This window comes from Sabethes cyaneus, chromosome 3 (assembly GCF_943734655.1).
Source record: "Sabethes cyaneus chromosome 3, idSabCyanKW18_F2, whole genome shotgun sequence".
Lineage (NCBI taxonomy): Eukaryota > Metazoa > Arthropoda > Insecta > Diptera > Culicidae > Sabethes > Sabethes cyaneus.
The window spans coordinates 164,639,026-164,661,275 of record NC_071355.1 but is presented as its reverse complement, the minus strand read 5'-3'; the positions used below and the strand labels follow the sequence as shown (position 1 = coordinate 164,661,275).

General features: G+C 37.4%; 1 protein-coding gene across 1 annotated transcript in view; it reads left to right on the top strand.

The window, feature by feature from the left end:
• The first annotated feature begins 653 nt into the window (after positions 1 to 653).
• The window catches only part of LOC128740361 (uncharacterized), a 42,332-nt gene continuing 20,735 nt past the window's right edge, over positions 654 to 22,250 (top strand). The window contains exons 1-2 of the mRNA XM_053835899.1: positions 654 to 852; positions 16,329 to 17,068. Coding sequence (XP_053691874.1) covers positions 654 to 852; positions 16,329 to 17,068 — 939 coding nt within the window. The remainder of the gene's footprint in view (positions 853 to 16,328; positions 17,069 to 22,250) is intronic.

Sequence of the window (22,250 nt, the reverse complement as noted above, 5' to 3'; positions counted from 1 at the left end):
CTGATTCAACCAGCGTTACGACAAAATCCCACAACAATTGGTCCACTTCTCGCTGTACTCGAAACAAAATACTATCAATCTCATTCGCCACCCGAAGGGATAAGTACAGCCATCGAGCCACATCGATGAAGTGTTTATTAGCTCTACAAATCAGAGTTCAAATAATCCCTATCGCCATCGGAGTCCCGCGGTGACTCTGTTGCAGACGGTCACCATAATGAGATTTCATCCCTCTTTATGCTCTTATCTGTTTTCAGGTCGCACGAGCAACAGCGTGGAAAACTGCGGCTCACGAGGAGCTTATCTATCAGTTTGACTAGATTTAAATTGAATAGATTTAATTGCTTTTGCCTTTCGGGGTTCAAGTACCTTCCGGGTTGCATTTCGCGCCGATCCTCGACAGCCGCCTGTGATGTGACTAATTGTGCCTCCGTGGGTTCGTCCGCTTTAGTGTCTGGTAGAGAAGAAATAAAAAAGTAGTTGCAAACGGAAGAAAATTATTCCCTCAGTTGGCGCGCCGCGAAGTGATTGCGTGTGTGCGTGGATAGCGCGACAAAATCATCACTCATCTAGGTCGCAGATAAAACGAAGAGGAAAAAACGGCAAACAGCCCGCAAGTGCAGAGGATAGCTTATTTTTCCTGCCAACGGATAATGCAGTCCTTGCCACCGGGGACGGCACCGCTAGCGGCAACGGTGACAGAACGAAAGGTTCTGAATTGCAGCGTCCCGATGTCGTCATCTGGCAGAGAGGCCGGAAGCACTCGAGGTGATGCTGCGTCATTTCAGCTCCCGGTTCTGTGGCTGATGCTGGCGCTGCTATTCGGCACGTTTGGCGTGACTCAGTGCAATGGTAAGTAATTTGAAGATGGCATTTTATCGCCAGTTCGTTCATTCGTCCTGGAGTCCTGTATGTATGATTTTCATATCAGTGGGTTGCCGTGCTGCACATAATGGTCCGAAGAAGTGTATAGCAACAGAGCACTTGCGAGGTACACTTTATTAATTTCCACGCAGTGGGAAACTATGGTGTGGAATTAATTTTACATGTATTACATTCTGATGCTTGCAAATAAATAATTTTTTATTTAGTCTATGTTGATCTGCTACAGAGAAAATTTAAAAGAAGAGCATTGTCTTTTGCATTGAAAATTAGTAGAAAAAAACTGACTGTAACTTGCATGAATCGCATTGTCAGTTTTACGGTTTTTTTGCATCACACGTTTTGATAATAAAATTCATTCAGTGTGCACCGTTAAATATTTTTCGCTAAAATATTTTACATCTATTTATCACGACTCATTCGATGATTGTTTTACTTCATCCAGACTTTGCTGACGTATCATTTCTCGATGAAGTCCAAGCAAACCCACAATGATGTTTACCGAAGCAAAGGGTGGGCTCCGGGCAGTCTTTTTATTCAACTGGAGCCGGTAGCAGTTTTCGTTATCAAAGCGTAGCACCGACGAAAAAACGAGCACACGTCACCTTAAATAAACCAACGTAAAGGTTCTTCGCTCACATTATTATCGGAGTTTAGGCTTTTCTTCTGCGAAATCAAGCCCGGGTCGATAGTGTTGAACTTTATGAAAACATAAACAACAACTCACGCTTATCCTTCTTCGGTCCTCGGTTCGTTCTCGTGGCAACGCAATGTCGTTGAAAAAGTAATTAATAAATATTATAGGTAGAGCGATTCACGATACAAACAGACCGTATCGTTTTGATATTTTTTTGCAAGTTCGACAATCGAAACGAAAGCAAACTCGCATGGGTGGTATGTGTTCAGCAAGGGACTCCGGGAAATCATTTTTTTTCACGCTAATTGAATTTTATTTATTAGAAAAATATCATGCATAGATTATTAGTGGGTATTAGCTCTCATCGATGTTGGTTTTGGTTTACATAATGTTACCGAAGTTTTGAATGTTTATTGTTACTCCAGTAAAATGGAAAAGCGGTGATTTTCTTCGATTCTTTACCACATAAGATGCGTTTACACAATATTCATTTATGAATTTCAATTCTCAATTAATTTTTCATATAATAATAACGCACAAAGATAGTAATTTAGGTACTACGTAAAGCACCATGACCACACGTAACCGAAACGAGCGACATTTCCCATTTTCCGCCTTATTCTTATCTGCATTCAGCTTCCACTGCTGAAAACTACCATAAATCTACGGATGATTCAGGATGCTCTCCGAGTAAGAGAATGTGCTGAAATAATCTGTGCCGGTCGCTACCCTTTTTAGAGAGATTCCACTATTGTTCGCATGTTTTTTTTTCGCTGGGTACACCCAGTAGGTCGCGTACGCGTATTTTCATTCTATCTTTCAATAGTATATAGATGTTATGTATATTACAAAATTTCCGACTGAAACACCATTCCGTTGCATATCGCAAAGACTGTATTTGCTACTTTAACTATCGTGTCATAGGGACAAACACATTGAGAGGTTTTTCCAAGTAAAAGATAATTTGGCCACGAAAATCCCTGCTGCTTGAGGATAAGCAAATAACAATCTTCTTTTAGAGGAGAACATTTCTTTCTGGTTGGTGAATCATGCGGAGTATATATCCTGCAGTGTGTGCACTGATCAACTTGTAGGAAAAATAGATGAAATAACGAGGGATGATAGTAGACAACGACAAAGATGAATCATTTTCGATTTTGTTTAGATTTCTCATTTAGAAATAAAATTTTGAGAAACGAAAAATTATGATTTTACAACATTTGTAACCGTAGGTATATTAAGTCATTCTTCTAGATGCGGTTATCCAAGATGCACTACAATGAAGCTTCTTAATCCAAACAGCTTACTTCCCACAAAGCAGAAAACTCAACGAAATGCTTCAACTTATTGCTGCAACTTTAACGAAACCTTCAACTAATGGATATTTTAACTATAACAGAAAAAGCAATCTAAGTCGCTGTGACTAGTCGGTCGATTGCTTTGAATCGATCAACTTCAACATTTCCGGCGCGCTGCTGCAAGTTGGGAATAACTTTCATTGCTAAAGTTTTATTTGCTTCCTTCACTGTTTTGTTCTCGTAGCAATTCATCCACTGGTGCTGATTTTTGTTTCCATTGCATGATCTTGATTTTACGTCCGCCCAGCCACCCAAAACCATCCATTCGGATAGACGCCCATTCATGCCATGTGTCAATGGCGGAACGTAGTGTCTGCCAATTTGATAGTAATCCTGTTTGCTTCGAACCTTAGAGAAGCAACGGTGGGGGGAGGTGGCACCAGTCATTCAAGTGTTGCAAAGCAACAATCATTCTATCGCAATTTAACGCATTGCCAGACGTTCCACTTTTTCATGCAGTTCCTTTTTTGTGTCATTTTTAACGAGTAGATAAAGTGAGAAACTAAAAGCATATAATATTTTCGTTTATGGACGTGAATCTTAAAAAAAGGATTGGATTTTTTTTTTTCAACAAAAGAGTTTGTTCGTGTTATTGCGCATAAAATGAAATAATAAAAAAGAACTTGGTTCATATAAATGTATTGTCTCATATAGCAAGGCACAGGGATATAGAATTCTTCAATAATAATACTTACACGTAACAGATAGCCGGTATTGTTTCGGAGTATACAAAAAACCCACAATTACTTCTTGATTACCGCAAATGCACGCATTCAGGCATGCTAAACAACACGATTCAGAGTTATCAATCAAGTTCCAATTCTAGGGATTGATATTGGCAGCAGCACACAGTAATTGACCAATTGGCTAAACTGGGAAAAACTGCCACTCAGATCGATTTGCAACTCTCACATCATGGCACAAGTGTTCGATATTGTTTCGATGCCTGTGTCTCTGCTGCCCTGTTATCGCTTGATATGTTGTACATGTTAAATGAATTAGACTATCTCTGACACTCGCAAAATAAACCAATCACTCGACTTCAGATGCAACTATGTATGGGGCAGTACAGTCTAATGAAATGTTTGTTGAATAAAAGTTTCTATTTTAAGTGAATTTAATTTAATAAAATGAAGTTTTTTATGTTGGCTGTACTGAATAATAATTATTGCTATTATTTATGGAATTATATGATTCCGTTTTTGTGGTTGCTTCGGCTAATATCGCCGTAGCACTGTCATATCCTAATCATATGTGGATTGTTCATACATGGATATTTCATGGTACCTCACCGAAATAAATTTAACGACAGTTTGAGGGCGTCCAACCAACTGAGATCGCCAAAAGTAAACGATCGTTAAATTTCAATTTTCTAGTCAATTAGACGTAGTAGACCACTCAGTACTAGCATATATGATTGAGTTGAGTCAGATAATTGTTTGTATTGCATCTACCACAAAAAACTTTACGTGCCTACAGATGATTTGTTAATTTTGTTGCTAGTTAATGTTAACAATGTTAACAGGCTTTAGAAATTTATTGCCGCAATCGCAAAATATAAAACACGCCGTGGTTGTACCATCGACTGTAGCTTCTCTTTATCTTTTCGAATCGACATGAAACTTGTGCTAAATTAATTCGAAATCAGATGATTTTTTCAATGAATGAATGATAAACTGTAGCTCGAAACCCTAAGCAATCTTCAGTGATATTATGAAAAGGTAGATGGTGCTCTCATTCGATAACACAGCTTGGATTACACGTTGTAAACTAACTCAATGGCACAATCCGGTGAACGTGTCCTTTCTATGTAGGGTACAGTCGAGGCAAGCTTCTATACACTGTTGTTCGCATATCCTCAAGGAATTTAAATTATGCACATATTTTATTAACTGGAGGCTAACGGCGGAGTTATTGCATGCACCTTTTCATTTGAAACAACACATAATACTACTACCTAATGTTCTGATTTTATGCTTATCAGTTCACTAACAAAAGCAATACAATTTTCGAAACTTGACCTTTTGTTTTTGTTCAACAGACTTCACAGCCAGCTGCTAGAGTACAAGACAATTGCGGAAATGGTGCTACGATCTTGTTGTCTATAACAGTCTCTCTCAGCCGAGGATCGAACATACGACGGCTGACTTGTTTCACAGTGTCATACTTCGAAGCCAAATAGGGGGCTTTACTAAAAGTTTACTGACACATTCCTTTTATTTAGTCCTTGAGATTGTGATTTTTTAAATTCAAAACTTTTTGAGCAAGCAAAGCAAAGCAAAGCCTAGGTGCTACATTCCGTTATCGAAACTTGACCTTGTGTTTTTATACGACAGACTTCGCAGCCAGCTGTTAGAGTGCAGGACAATTGCAGGGCCAGTTGTTACGATCCTATCCCAACTTTTTGAGCACCGATTTTAATTAAGGCAAATTAACTAAGCGCACACAACGGGTTGCACCCGTATCCAGATGAATTTAATGAATGCTGAAAAGAAATCTCGCTTAACTTTTCAAAGGACTTAAGCATCATTGAGCAACATTTTCTTTGTCTACCCTCTGGACTTAATACGGCGATGCACTTGAACGGATCTGGTTTGCATGAATCGGTTGCTGGCGTTTTCATCTAATTAATCGTTAAGAAAACTTGCGCTGAAGAGAGTTTCTCAGGTCATTTTGAAAAATTAAGGGATCATACTGCCCATAGATTCATAGCTGACGTAAAAGCCATAATGACCAAAATGTGCTTTTTCGGACCTATATATCCTTAGTTGTGTAATATACATACCCAAAACTCAAACAACATATGGGTCATTCCACGGGAAATTTACAGTCAAAATTTTTTTTCTCTCCGGAACATTTTTTTTACGTTCTTTGTTCGAAAAAAATCGACACGTATTTTTGTATTTCGATGTTACTGTTGGAATTCGCAAGATATGATTTTTTAAAGTATTGTAATTCGAAAAAATTATTATTTTTTAAATGCTGATTGTAAACATAGTTTGTAATATCAAAAAATGACTTTCTACCAGATGTGTTCACTATTCCACAAGCTTTCAAAATTGGTTTATCATACCTCCTCTCGATTGTTTTTCAATAGTTAATTTTTTTTCTCGATTTTTTTAATTTTAATATATTTGTTGATCTTTCCTGAAGAAGCATGCAAAATTTGGAAATGGAGAAATGAAAACTCTAGAAGCTATGAATTTTTATATCGAAGCGCGCACGTTAATGCAAACGAGCGGACGAACACGCGCGCTTCAACGACACGGTACCGTAATAGCATCAAAGGCGGCCTCGTTATGAAGCTGCCCGTGGGTTAGAACATCGATTGAGCAAAACCGCTCGTTTCACATTAACACACGCATTGAGACATAAAAAGTCATAACTTCCAGAGTTTTCATTTCTCCATTTCCAAATTTTGCATGCTTCTTCGAGAAAGATCAACAAATATTTTAAAATAAAAAAAAATCAAGAAAAAGTTCCAACTTTGAAAAAATTGCAATTGTTTATAAAAATACACTATTTAACTATTGAAAAACAATCGAGAGGAGGTATGGTATACCAATTTCGAAAGCTTGTGGAATAGTGAACACATCTGGTGGAAAGTCATTTTTTGATATTACAAACTATGTTTACAATCAACATTTAAAAAATAATATTTTTTTCGAATTACAATACTTTAAAAAATCATATCTTGCGAATTCCAACAGTAACATCGAAATACGAAAATACGTGTCGATTTTTTTCGAACAAAGAACGTAAAAAAAATATTCTGAAGAGAAAAAAAATTTTGACTGTAAATTTCCCGTGGAATGGCCCATATGTTTGTTCGAAAATATTCGAAAAATTTGGGAAAATAGAACTACTCTGCTAATGGTCTCATAGTTGACGTAACTCCCCGCATAATCAACCAGCACAGTAACCTGTTTTTCAATAGCTTTACGCCAAATTATGAGAATAAACGTCAACAAACAGTCTGTTTATTCGCATAAACTGGCGTAAGGTACCCCTGGGCAAGTGGGACCTAAAAATGGCATAGTTAGAGTTTATTGAAAACCTATTATTATGGAACTAAACAGTATCTGGAGAAATACTCGAAGAAGTAACAGTAACTAAAGACTTGGGCGTATGACTAGACTTACAACTCTCTTTTAAGCATCATTATACATCACCTACGGTCGTTGTACTTTTCACTAGTCCGTTCCACTTTGGAGACATCAGCTGTAATTTGGAGTCCGTATACTAAAATTTGAACCAACCGTATTAAAGCAGTACAAGCTAGGTTTCTACGTTACGCTCTCAGGTTTCTGCCGTGACGAGATCCTAACCATCTGCCATCCAATGTTGACCGTTGTCGATTATTGGCAATTGACACACTTGAAAAAAGGCAAAATATAGTCAAAGCTGTTTTCGTAGGAAAACTTTTAGTTGGTGAAATAGATGCTCCAAATATACTTTCACAAATCAATTTAAATGTGCCTTCTAGAACACTAAGATTACGAAATTTTCTGCCCCTTGCATTTCACCGAACCGATTATGGCCAAAACGAACCCGTTAGGGCGATGAGTGACATCTTTCTTTAACCACGCGTTTGAACTATTTGACTTTAATTTATCCAGTATTACTTTTAAGAATCGACTTAAGCGAATGTTGTAATGTGTTTTTGTTTGTTAAATATGTATTAATGGTAAACTGAGCTTTTTATATAAGTTACTAAAAATGTACGGATGTACTACGGATCAAATTTTTACTCTTCGACAAATCCTTCAGAAATGTTGAGAGTACAACTTGCCCACACGGGTCATTCCCGGTGTAGTGGTTAGCATTCACGCCTCTCACGCTGAGGACCCGGGTTCAAATCCCAACCCCGCAGAAGTCACGTATGACCCAAGCTGTTAAATTGACTATAATCTAACAAAAAAAAACAACGTGTCCACGCATTATATTTTCATGGATTTCAGAGCAGCATACGATACAGTTGAACGCGAACAGCTATGGCAGATAATGCACGAGTACGGTTTTCCGAAATTAATTTTTTCAAATTTGTTATCCCCTTAATATCTAATTATATAAAAATGTCATTAGATGCAGCATACTTTTTGTGGAACTTCTCTTAAGACACCTAACCTCGAAAACGTCAGGAAAAGCGAGAAAATACTTTTGACCGACTTTTTCCAGCATGGTCCCACTGTGTGACGTCGGCGAATGAACCAGAATTCTCTTTGTACACAGTTTGTGGTGACAGTTGGGAGGATCGACTTCGACCAGGTTGAGGCCGACTTGCCTGCACTGAGTAACCCAGGACCAAGAGGAATTATTGGAACGGCAATCGTCCTGCTCTATGCTACTAGAAGACCGTTGTTATTCCCTCTCGAACACAATAAAATTTGATATAATATGCAAAGGCTTGTTAATAAATAAATAGGGCAGTTTGATAATATTAGATCATGTATTCGATAGCATTATTCCTCATTTTTTTACTCTTATCTTGGGGTTTTCTAAATTTCCGCAAATGGTTACAATAGCAATTCTAATGTTTAAAATTTTATATTCTTATCTTAAGTCACTCTTTACTTATTTAATTAGCCGTAGCTGGTTACAGTAGTAATTCTAATGTTGACGATTACCGTTTCCTGTTGTCGATTCATTCGGTTGAAATCCACAGTAACATCTTAAGTCTTGCAGTTCTTCAGCCGTCGCAGCTCTCTTTAACCATAATGATTCTAACTTCAATACATTAATCACCAACTTAGTTTGCAAGGCATGCAGGCGTGCATTCTCTGTATGCATGAATTGCACCTCTGTTTCGGCGATCTTCATCGAAAACTGTCCTAAATCCGAATCCTTACGGCCAGCAGCAGCCTGTTGAGGCGACATCCGATCGGCGAAAAATTTCTCCCTTCGTGAAGCCGATCTATGTAAAACTCGGTCCATCTCTGGTTGGAACCGTTTAGTAAAACTTGACTCTATTAACTTTTGATCCAAACCTTTCGAAAACACAGGATGTGCGATCCTGGAATTTCCGGAATCAGTACTGCCACATTCGGCGCGGTTACCGGTCAACCTTTCTATTGGAATTAGGCTTATTCGCTTCGATGCAGTCGACGAATGCGATCCTCCAGGAAGGTGCGGCATTGTTTTCTGGTTGCTTAACTTCAAGTGTTCAAGAGTCAGTACCAGCTCTGACTCCCAACGACTGAGCAACGCAAAATTACCGTTGATTTTTTTTCCTTGATTCATCTCCATACTTTGTATCCAGAAGCTAACAGCACGAACTTTAAATTCTTTAATTTTAGCAAGTTGAAAAACTATGCTAAATCGCTGTGAACGATAACGGTTTATAGGCACTCAATCCGAACAGAAGAGGATACATTTTTTTACCTACATAAGAGTGCACAATTCACACCTATGATATTGGTGGTATGGTATTGGTAATCTACCTAACGATGTTACCTGACCTTTCTACTACAACAATAATTATTTGATAATTTCTCAGTATATGTATGTCTAGAGTAAATGTATTATATTTCGCTCCCTAGAACCCAATTTCCAATGAATTTTGAGAGTTTAGCTAGCTTAGTTTGGATTTGGAGTCTCATTATTGGAATTAAGCGTTTGAAATCTTCAGAAATAATTTAATCTTCGCCCCCCGTAAGTATGTACTATATTTTCGCCCCCAGGCGGAAAGATGCGTCGTTAGCCGTTTTTACATAGAAATGTTCAAATTTGATTATATTGTAGATTTCAGGACTTTAGTATGAATAGCCGCTTCCTAACATGTATGTCCATGTTCGCCAGGTACTTTTTCACTGTTTGGTCGGTTGCACCGACCTCCCGGACAAGCCCACGCAGTGATGTAACCACTTTTCTCTCGGTCTTCCTCTTCAGCATCCTTTGGAGCTTCTTGTCGCTCAAGGCCGTCGGCCGTTCGGAACCGAGCTTTCTTTCGATGCTCTGATTGTTGTCCAATAGTGCCAGGATGTTGTCGATGCCGGAACGGGCGTACCCGACATCCACAAAGTGTCGCATGATGTCCGTTTTCGACGCGGCGGGGTACCATTCTTTGAACGCGCACACGTCTGAACGGAGTAGCTCCTCTGTTTTCGCCATCACGGTTAGAGTTCGACTGATAGAGCTGTAGAATTTTTTTTACAAGTAAGCTAATATAATTACCTTCCATCAGAAATTTATCAAACTTAATTAGCTGTCTTAGTTTTTTATCCCCATCTGAAAAAAGTCAATTTTTTTAATGGATACGTTAGCCGTCGATTTTTTTGACCACCTTTTTAGTTTCTTTTTCTCAGCTCAGGCTGCGTTTCGTTTACAGAACTTAAAAGTTAATGAAAGTCTTCTTCAAACAACAAACCCTGCAACAGAGCAAAAAATGTTAATTCTAAGACGTTGTTTAGTTTCTGCGAAAACCCCAATACGTTGCACAATAGTCGGAAAATTGCGATTTTTGGCCAAAATTATTTTTTAGTTTCAAATTGATTCTAGATTATATTTGTAACAAAAGAAATGATTTAAACATATAAGAACTCATATTTAGGGTGATTTGGGGAAAAATGATCAAATGTTACCGATATAAATATTTGCTTGACAAAAAAAAATTTTCTTTCTCGCGGGGATTCTCCCATTTTCTCATTGAAACTCTCTTCAGGTACTAAATAAATTTACTAACAAAGATAATCAAATTTGTTGAAAGAGTACTTAAAATTTCAAAGACTTGCGAAAAATATGACAATTTTAAAATTATTTTTTTTCGGAAAACGTCAAATTATAGCAAACTTTTAATTCAGGTTTTGATACAACATACTTCAAGCTTTCAGACGCACTGTTAGAAACTGCGGCGACAAGAGGCGACAAGAGTTGTTTTTTTGATTAAAGTTTGTGAAAATTTCATTTTTATTATAAGTAGCCTATGGCGCACCACATTGAGTTTAAATTTGTTTTCATTTCATTTTTTAATAGGCTAAAATATCAGTTTTAAAATGATATATAACAATAATATTTACATCCGCGACAACTATTTAATTTTTTGACTTTTTCAAAATGACTCATTTTTCAAACTTTTGAAATGGGCAACTTTGACGGCTTATTTCTACATGATATTTTTTTTCTTTCAAAATTTTATTCACGGATCACAAAAATATAGACAATTTACTACAAAACCGCGTTTAAGCACATGCTAAAATGTGAAATTTTACATTCGGCAATTTTGGCCGCTACTTTATATAGAGCCCTTCTTATGTGCGTTGTTCAGAATCTTATAAATTTTAAAAACGGTATAAAATTAGTAAGGTACACCGGGGCAAGCTGAAATGCGGGGTAACTTGAAACGGAAGCGACAATGTTAATCGGTGATGATAAATTGCTCCGGATTTTTTTTTCGCTAAACACATCTTAACGCACCTTCTGACTTGACTGTTATAAACGGAAGATCGAAGTGCTTTTGTTTATTTTTTACCATTCAGAAATTTAACACTTTGAAACGAGGCATTGAAAACAATAATTTAATTCTCTAACTCCTGAATGTAAGTTATTCCCTTAAAAATTACATCAACTTTATGTGTTGATGATTTAATGCCACATGAAACCGTCTCCCATTCGCGATGCTGGTTAAGGCAATAAATTCGACGTAATATTAGGTATGGGAATTGCAATACTGTTAATCACTTTGAATAGGCGCTACCATGGTCATAAATAATACTGAGTAGAAAAATGATCCAATTTTTGCTTTCAAATGCTATTATATATACATTGAAATAAATTGTATGTGTTACGAAAGGAATTTATTTTAATTTGGACATAAATAAGTTTACTATGGAGGAAAGTCAGAGAGTTACATGTAAATATGTAACGAAAGCTGAACGAACGTAATTTGAATACGTTGAATTAGCCTCCTGTTTTTCAGAAATAGTCAAATCCAATTTTAGAGCTATTTATTTTGCTTCCAAGTGATAGACAGTTGAATTTTGTTGAATCGTTTCGTATTTTGACAAGATTGCGTTTAATTCGAAGTTGAAGATTTGCGTTTAAATTGTAAGTAAATATGCAAAAACCATACATTTAATTTGTTATAACGATTTTCTTTCCGGTGGGAACGGTAGATGACAGTAATGAAATCAAAGGTGTTTTATAGTATCCAACAGAGCGGGACTAGTCGTAAAGGGGAAAGTGCGGAAAATTAGATAAGGTCAGATGCAAATTTGCATCTTATTTACCTTACTAGGTTCGTAGTTCGCTTCCCTTTGCCAAGCTATGGCATCCGCGAATTGGAACAAGGTAAATAAAAGCATGTTATACACACATGAATACATTGGATGGATATTAATGATATTGATTACCTAAAGGTCGTTTCAATAGGATGTTGCATCACATTTCAAAATAGGGTCGGAAAACTTTTTTCTGCTCTAGAAAGGGATAATTACCAACAAAAAAATAGTTCTAAAAATTTGTGTGGGTAGCGAAACCATCCCCATGTTGTCGGTATGACGACATTGGAAATAGCTAAAAACGTTGACATTATGCCATCACATTCGTTTATCTCACATGCAGCCCGGGAAAGTTAGCTCGCTTGATTTCAGTCACGACAGCCTAGGGAGTGGTTGCTTTGACAATATCCGTTGGAACCTCGGCTCTAGCTGCTGCAAAGGGTGCCATTATCTTTTCCTATACAGGATGTACGTACCTTGTGAAGGTGGGTTTGTTTTGACGGGCGCTAAAACTTGATTTAATTATCCTTGCACCACGTACGCCCTAATGCTGTTTGAGTATAGCGTTTTGTGTACTTTACAGTGTCTGATATCATGCAGGTGCCAAGCGTTTCGCTTTCACTTTGTCGATCTTATTTTTACGTTCTATCGTTGGATGCCATCTAGAAGTATGCGACTAGGTTTATGTAGTTTTTTGTGTGTTTAAACACAGTGTGTGCTAGCAACCATCATTGTGCTAGAAATAACTCATTTCGCTACCTTGATGAGGCGCTTCCATACTCGTATTCAATAAACTCCTCTAGCGTTTCTTTCGGTAGAACAGGTCGTAAACTTGATAGTTGTTTGCCTATATCGATATATTGTAGTGTTTTCTATCTGCAGTATCTACTAGTATCGCTGAATGTCGGATCACATTCGAAGAATTCACCAACATATTAGCTGTCAACAATTCCATTAGCCAAACTGACTGTATGAGATCACGAGCATAATACTGGTTAGCTCTATGTTTGAGCTTCAGAACAACGCAACAATGCTTCGGACTGACGAAAAAACATTAAGGTATTAATTTACTGGAAATGATTCGATACCTTACCTACATGTTAACGAAAGGTTGTTTGTCGTGAAAAGTAAAGAAAAGCTCTGCGCACTTCCTCAGTGAGATGATGATAATGAAATTCTCATGCCTTAACTAGGATAGAACCATTGTTCAAGCTTTAATTCAGCTTAATCAAGCATCATATTTGATAGGGTAAGGGATCTAGTTTTCGACCCTGTGCTAGTTTTTGCACCATTGCTGAAACATTCATCAAATAAATTCCTAAGGAAAAGGTAGAGTAAAGCTGTTCTTTAGAATATTGTCAAGGTTGTTATATTGCCAGAGATTTTTCAATACCCCTCCAAAATTTGGGTATGTATGTCCAAATCATCAAGTTTTTTAAGCTGGAACTGGAGTTCGAGTGTTTTCTTTTCGTCTAGTGAAAACGGATACGGAATTAAAAATTAAATAAATTGTGTATAGATAGACACTGAACTCTTGCAATATGTTATTATACAAAGAAAAGGCAATATTTCTGTCAAATTTTCTTTTGCTGCAGTGTGTATGTACATATTTGTTTTTATGCTGTAATTAAAGATGTTTACAAACGTTCGAAAATTGAATCGCGAAACTGTTTGTGTTCTAGATTTCGACCGGTCGGAACAGCCTTCTGTATGCTTTCAAATGCGCTTGTTTCATTTTTGACCCATCGTTCAAAAGCCATGGAAGTGAAAAGTAGCCAGATCCGAAAGTAATTGTATGATTTCAGGCGTTTCCCGGCATTTCATTTCAAACATTTTCCATTTATTCATTCAAAGGAGATGGGTAATCGAAATAGTTTACAAAAAAGGTTTACGGTTTAGTTTTTAAAACATAATACCAATGATATAGTACCACAGATATTACAGAAATGTTGTAGTTATTCTCTTGCACTAAATTCATCAATTTAAACGACCCTCAACTTTGAAAATACATTACTTTGTATTTAGGTCGAATATTAGAACACGCAAGGGTCGAAATTAGCCCAATGGGATATTGAATTGAAACGAGAAAATGAGTAAAAAATATACATCGTACACTTATTTCCTTTTGAATGTTAACTGAATACACATCCTTTTCTACTATTCTATCATATTTTCGAAAAAACAGCGCTATTTGGACGATATATTGCAATTTGTTAGCCATGGGTTGATTTCATAGGTCGGATTATAGTGCCCTTACCCTATTTATTTATTTATTCGTCAAAGAAATAGACACTAGCAATGCACGTAGCAACGTCAACATGATTGTTTCTTTAAGAATTTTTCAAAAATCCTTTTTTGAATTCTTATATTACAGCCAAGGGGCTTATAGTCTTAATTGATATAAATTTCGTTTTTGTAATGTTCTTAAAGTACTTTTATTTGAATCACCTTGCAATGCGGTTCATAGGATGGCAAAGGAAATACAATGCAATTAAGTTTTCGAAGCGCGTAGAGAAGAAATTGTTTCTAGAAATTCAATGTATTCTTTATGTAAGGCATTACAAAGGTTCCATACTAAACTACAATACTCCAGAATTCTTAATAGTCCTTAATATGTATAAGATTTTCAAATCGTTTGATTATTTCACTTGCACGAATATATCACAACTGAACGTTTAAGCTGCCAAAGGTGCTACATAGAATTTCAACACAATAATAAGACTAGAAGAAATAATTAGTTAGAATATTTATAAATTATTTTAGAGCGTCTTCAGGAACTAAATGGAATTTTTCCAAATTTTTTCTTGTTTAAAATTTAGTTAAATTTAATTTAGTTAACTCTTAGCTCTTTTAGCTCTTCATCGGTGTCAGTCAGTGAATTGATTCTAATGATTTCACCATAAATTAAAAATAATTTAATTTGCTATCAATGATAACCATATTTGCGAACAGATTAGGGTTATGGGTTTTGTTTATCATTCCTAACCGAAAACCGGTTTTCCCCCCGCAAAGATAAAAAGCAGCTTGCTTGTGGCTTCCCAAATTTAAAAACAAACTGCTTGGTGACTCATATTATACCCATGGGTTTAGTTAATTAACCCTTCAACGTTACAAAGAGGAATATAAAAAAAATCGAGCAGTTTTTTCCGGCACAAAAATTGTATGTTGGAAACTCTTTGTTGAAAAATTTTAACAATTTGTTGCAGTAATTGTTAAAAGCTCAAAAATTGTTTCTGAAAAGCCTTTTTTAGAATTCCATGCTCAATTTATCATGCTGTGACATTATCATAATCTTCATGGTTTATATTTTTTTTTTGTCATTTGGTTGTTAAGTAAAGTGTAGTTCATATAAAAAATAATGAATTGAGGTAGGTAACCTAACACATCTTATCTTAACCCACCTTTCTCACATATCTCATCTGTCATATCTGTCATAATAAATTCAGCTGAATGCTCGCGATAAATAATTGGCAAAAAAGTAGAATTTCTGGGACATTTGGGATGGATTCTGGAACACTTATAAAACTCAAAGTGTTCCGAAAATTTTTCCGCTATGGTATTGCTGCAGGAATATATGGCGTCCGCCTTTAGAATTCCATCTGGATCAAGATTAGAGCATTACTGGGTATGCCACAAGGAGGCGCTAGCTAAAAAACCAGAGCTGTGTTGGGCGCCTCCTCTCAGTTTATTTATGTCATTTCCTTCTTTTGCAGTATGTAATTGTATTGCTGTTTCTCTTACTGTCTTTCTCACCTTCTTCCACTCTCTTACGCTCTGGGGAACTTGATTTATGATTGTCGGAATGGTACAATTTTCTTAATTAATCAAAACTCCATATCCTTAATTATTATTATTTTCCAATTACCCTAAATTGATGCAAATTTGAAATAATACTCTGTCATAACGTATACACAACTAAGACAATAGTAAATTAATAATAATAGACTGAAACAAAGTCAATAAATTAGATAATTATTGGTTGCTAGTATTTCAAATAAACTAATCGACGGTTGACAATTTTAGACAAAAAGAATGAATTTTGTTCACTTTAAAACAAAGTTAAACTGGAAACCTTGTTCTTCAAATGTGAAAAATGACGAGAATATTGGTAGGATGCAATGTTTATTTAGATTATATAAAAAATGTAGATGCAATACTTTCTAGCACCATTGCTGCAGTACCTCCCACTAGGGTCACATATTGTTCCTCATACCATTCATTTTCTCTCCTTTTCAGATCATGACATTTATTACCCAACATCTCGACTTCATCTCAGCATCCCGACTTCCAGAGAATCCTACATCATGTTACGTGCACATCCGCTGCTGAACTTGTCCCCGCCACAGAAATATCGAACCGAACGATACAGCTATTCAATCGAAAGTCCAACCGAACACTATCTGAAAATCGATGCGGATTCCGGAGACGTTTGGATTGATTCTCAATTTTTCAATCAACAAACAAATGTCACAGAATTTATCATTTCCGCTAAAAGTCGTCAAAACAAATTGCGACTCAGTTTGACCATTACGCCCGTATCGCTAGCCGAAGGCCAACTGCCAAGCTTCTGCGAGGACCATTTAGACAATATTTGTTTCTGGGAATCTGCTACATACAAAATCCGAGAAAATGAACCGATTGGATTCGAAATCGGTTCGCTTGGGCCAGCACTGTATCAACAGCTATGTCGCACGCAATCGGTCACTTACAGTCTGAGTAACGCCACCGACTATCTGTCCGAAAGCAACGGGTCCATCTATAGCAACGCATTACTCGACCACGATTCACCTCTGCCGGGCCCTCTGCTGCGTGTCGGCGTTCAGTGTTCGATTCAGATGAACGAAAATGCCACTTCGCAGCAATTGAACCGAACCATCGAAATTGTCGTACTGGATGAGAACGATAATCGGCCGCGTGTTGAACATACATTCGATAGACATATCGAGCTGAATTTAGATGATCCTCACATTGTTAAGGTTAGTGAATTCTTTTTCCTATACAAATTTTACAAATAAAAATTAGTGTTTGAATGTTTGTGCCTCCCGGTTGGCCTCGAGGTATGATGATGCAGTCGTCATGTGTTCGAATCTCGGCTGGGCGAGGCTGTTAGAGTCAATAGGATCGTAGCAACTGGCCCTGCGATTGTCCTGTACTCTAACAGCTGGCAGCGAAGTCTGTCGTACAAAAACCAAAGGGCAAGTTTTGATAACGAAATGTAGCACCTAGGCATTGCTTTTTTTGTTTGAATGTTTAATTTAAAGTGCAATTTAAAACATAGAGACAAAGTTAGCTAGGTATAAAATCGAATGGCCAACTTTCCATTGTTGGTTCTAGGAAGGAAAGTCGATGAAACTAATTAGTCTAATATTTGTTGGCGGGTAATAAACCTTCCGTACGTGGGACAAAGCGGAACGCCTGGCAGGCAAAAGTCGATCTAAAGCGGAAAACCGTAGAGAATTAATTTCTCATTATACGAACGGACGCGTCTAACACGGCGGGAAATGACTACTCCTGCCGAAGGTGGTGGTGACGTCAATTTCATAGTGGCACAGGCAAAGCAACAAACGCACATAAATGCCACACGTGTAGGTTAGGCGTATCATGAAATTCAGCATAAGTCCGTTACACGAGCCAAAATGAAAATGCCGCTGGGGAAATACGCTGTGGATTCTGTCAGTCATTTGCAGGGCTATAGACCGTAATCGGTTTCGGTCACAAGTCACAATAACAGAACATTTTTGTAATTAGAAAACTTTTTTCAATAACGTTGAGCCTAGATCCTTGCTTTGAAAATTTTTTGGACAATAACTGCCGTTTAGTTGCGAAACTATGAATCGTCAGTTTATCGGTATTTCGGTTGAATGTCTCGCAACAAATTATTTCAATTCAGTGCCGTTGGTTCCGTATGTGTCGTTTCGATTGAACTTATAGATGCGTTCGATGACATGTGAAACACCTTTTAATCCGATACTATTCAATTAAGGAAATGAAAGGATTACCTGCAATTTAAAATGAACGCAGCGTACATTAGACTGGTTCATCCTTCTAAATTTAGATGCGTTTACCGGAAATAAAACAAACATCTAGAAACGCTCTTAAAATATAATCTGTTATAGTTTAGCAAAAACGTTCTGAGTGTCTGTTAAACATAAATTAATTATAAATTAGTCTCACTAGTTATCAACCGTAATCTCCGATTTACCTGTGCATCGGGCAATTGTTGCGGCTTTGAAATGCTTAAATTGTATTGTAGCTAATCGTTTGAACCACCGTAATTCGCGAACCTCGATGTCATATTCCCGTCCAGCTATCAAAAGCAACATATATCTATTTGCAGTAAAAGTTGATGAGTGCCCACAGTGATATGTACAGTGTAGGTACAACATGTACGGCTTAGTTGCTAACATAAATATTATTAATTTGCCTCGTTCGCTGAATGGTTGGAGTGGAAACAGTGTCGATAAGTGGAAATATAAAGGCTCAATAAGGTATAATACAGAGTACTATACCGAGAGTTTCGCTTGTTATTGCGGCAACGCTATATGAAAAATCAACAGGCGGAAGAAACACGACACAATTACAATGTGTTTTCAATAATCATATGCATATATATTTAACTCTGCATAATAAACATTTATATGTACCCATTAAATCTCCCAGTTGGCCTCGAGGTATGACACTGGTATAATAAGCCAGAAGTCACATGTTCGAATCTCGTTTGAGGGATACTGTTTGAAACAATAGGATCGTATTGCTAGCACCGCAATTGTTCTGTCTGTCGCAGCTCCGCTGACAGCGAAGTCTGGCGAATAAAAAACAGAAGGTGTTTTCAAGAACAAAATAAGGAAAATGTAAATTAATAACAGTATCGCAATCATTTTGTATACTTCGTGGTGTAAACTGGACGGGTTCAACCAACAAGATGCAGGTCAAGTGGGTGCATCATGTAGTCTGTGTTGTACAAATAACCATGCACCCGCTTGAACAAGTTACGAGAAAAAGTTGAAACGGAAAACTTTTATCTCAACCGAAAGCGTTGGCCCTTTATGTTATTATCTAGCGTATTAGTACGCCACACAATTCAGAGGTTAGTAAATTTCAGCAGACTGCGATTTATTTTCTTTAAATAAGGCAAAACACATGACAAAGAATATAAATGAATAAAATTATAGAGGTAATTTCAACCCAAATCATCATCATCGACATAATATAAAAAAGAATCGGTTACCTTCGTCCACAAGTTCATTTCTTTCTTCGACCGAGGAATGTCTTAATCCTTTCTGCGATAATAAACAATGCCAGTGCTGGCCATCAAGCAACGTTCGCAATTAAGTTTCCTATCCTGCCAGTTTGCTTGCTCACATAGTAAAAGAAGTGATCAACAGAACGAATAAACAGTAACGCGTTTCTTCTGTAGGTGGCACTCTCCTGTCCAGCGTCACACTGCCTTCCGCTATATAGATTGCTCCTTAGATATATGTTACAAGATTCTTCTTGTATAACTGCATCGCTAGGCCCGTTTAGCCCGAAATAGTTTATCCCCAATGCCCCCGTATCACCTATTGATATAAATCAGTCCCAAATGAGCCCACTACCGACCGGCAAGGCAACCACAGGTCATCACAGCGCAGCGGGGGCGCCCACCCTTTATTTTGGTGCTAATACAATGTGTGACATCATTGCGTACCCACTCAGTCTCCTATAGAGCAATATTGAAACATTAAGTTTATTAGCTTTCATGGTGTCCTCTATCATAGGGGAGGACGTTCGTCTAATGTGTTACAGTCACACTCTTTATCGATAGTGCATAAAGCCACAGAGTTATTCGAACGGGAAATATTAATTCCTTAATTAACTGCTTCAAATTACTTATTACTTGCGCAATTACGTTTCAGTTATTTTGTTAAATTTGATGGTTTTCATAGTTTATTATTCTTTGAGAAGGAAAAAGTCTTGCTTAATTTTTAAGATGCAAAAGAGCAAAGCTTTGAGCTTAAACGTCTCTCTAAGACTTGACCCTTCTTTATCGACTGACTTCGCAACCGGCTGTACTGCAAAGTACAGGACAATTACGGGGCTAGTGAAACGATCCTACGGACTCTATCTAACAGCACCACCCAACCGAGCGAAAGAAACTGTATCCCGAGCGGAAGAAAAGCCCATTTATCCTTCTAATTTCTTCCATCATTTTTTCAAACTTTGAATAAATTCCAAAATAATAACTGTAAAACTAAAAGCATAAAGCAAACCTAGGTGCTACATTTCGTTTTGACGTAGAACTACGTCTTACCGCAGAGTGTCATTTCATAATTTAGATTCTAGTTACCGTCACGAAAATATGAAAGATTTTGAACGCTAATAGCTCTGCCAATTACGAATGGATTTTCATGGTTTAGATACCGATCAACTCATAATATATGTAGGAATTATGTGGTTTCTATTATAATTTTCTTTTTCAATCACGAATGAGTGAAAATTAACGAAAAGTTTCAAGGTCAAATATCCTCAAACATGGTCGGTGTTATAGTGACAAAAGTGGCAAGTGACAAAACTTTGATTTCGAAAAAACACATTCAAAGTTTGCTGCTTTGTATGGTTTATAGCTATCAATCGTTCGAAATCATCCCATAACTCTGGTTGTTTACAACATTTATGTAGTCTGATTAGAGTAAAACGTAGCTTAGAAATTTCTTGATCGTTTGCTGTCATTAACTAATTTTTTTAAATTTTGCGACTTGGTCCGGTTTGATTTAACACCGACCACATTTTATTCGTGATAACCTTGCTTCACGCTAAACACACCATCTGTTTACTGTAATTTCGATTTTTTTATTTTTAGAAAAAAGTGACAACCCCTCGTCCCAACATGTCGAAGATTCTTTACGATGTTTAGACTTATACTAGTTTGATATCTGTGCTTGGGAAGTACGCCAGAAAAAGTGATATGTCTCCTCATCTCAACAAGATTTCTTAGGACCGCGACAAACTTAGTCCAATTTCATGTGCTAAAAGTGAACAGTTATAAAAAAGTGAGCGACCTATCCTGTCTTTCGCCATATTGTATTCCAGAAGAAAAGCTGTAGAAAATTACCCACTGAGTATTTTCTCTTGAAAATTTGAATAGAAGTAGTTTAAAGTGTATTGTGTACATTCTATTTTTATCGTGATCAGTTTCTCAAAAATTGGAAAAAATGGCGTCACCCGAAAAGCAACGTCGCGAATTTATTTTGCGCAAACGCCTGGAAAATCCTCAATTCTCTCATCATAAATGATGAGACTCACGTCAAGGCGGACTTCCGGCAGCTTCCGGGGCAACTGTACTTCACCGGCCAGCACAAGTTTGATGTTCCGGCGGAAGTAAGGATGCAGAAACTTACATAGTTTGCCAAGAAGTACATGATTTGGCCAAGAAATACATCATGTGGCAAACGGAGTCCACCGTTCGTGACTACCGGGACTGTAAACAGGCCGATCCATCTCAAGGAGTGTTTACAGAAGCATCTGCCTTCTCTGTCGAAGCAACACGAGGGCCCTACGATCTTCTGGCCGGATCTATCTTCGTGCCAATATTCAAAGCTCAAAGGATGTATTAAAGTGGTACAAAGCCAACGGAGTCACTCAAATCAAATCGCCTGTCTTGTTACTTTTGGGACCTTTACGTTATTTTCTATCCGATCCGAAAAATCTTTTCTAAATGTCGAAAAAGAAAACAAAAGTTTCTTCAGATACGGTCTTTAGTTCCCAGGACCCAAGTAAAAAGTCCATGAAGCTGAAAAAAACCGTGCACGCATGGACTTATATTTACTAGCGATTTTACATGCAGTTACCGTGCCACTTGGTGGAGAATCCACATATGCGTCGCCAATCGTAGCAACCCTGCTGTGTGCAGAAAAAAATTGACAGTGCTATCAGTTGATTTACAGCAGCCATGCCGAAAATAGCCAAACAATTACGCTCGATGCTTTGTTCGTACTGGCAGCTCCACCCCGGAGTAAAGTAGTTGGATATCATGAGGTACTTCGTATCCACCGGATATAGCCGATCTGGCATTTACAACATCCTCTTCCTTGAGAAAAGCGAGAGCGTCGAACGCAACCCTGGTTACGACCGCCCGACGGTGCGGCGTGACCATATAGTCTTGAAAGTTGCCATCTTCAT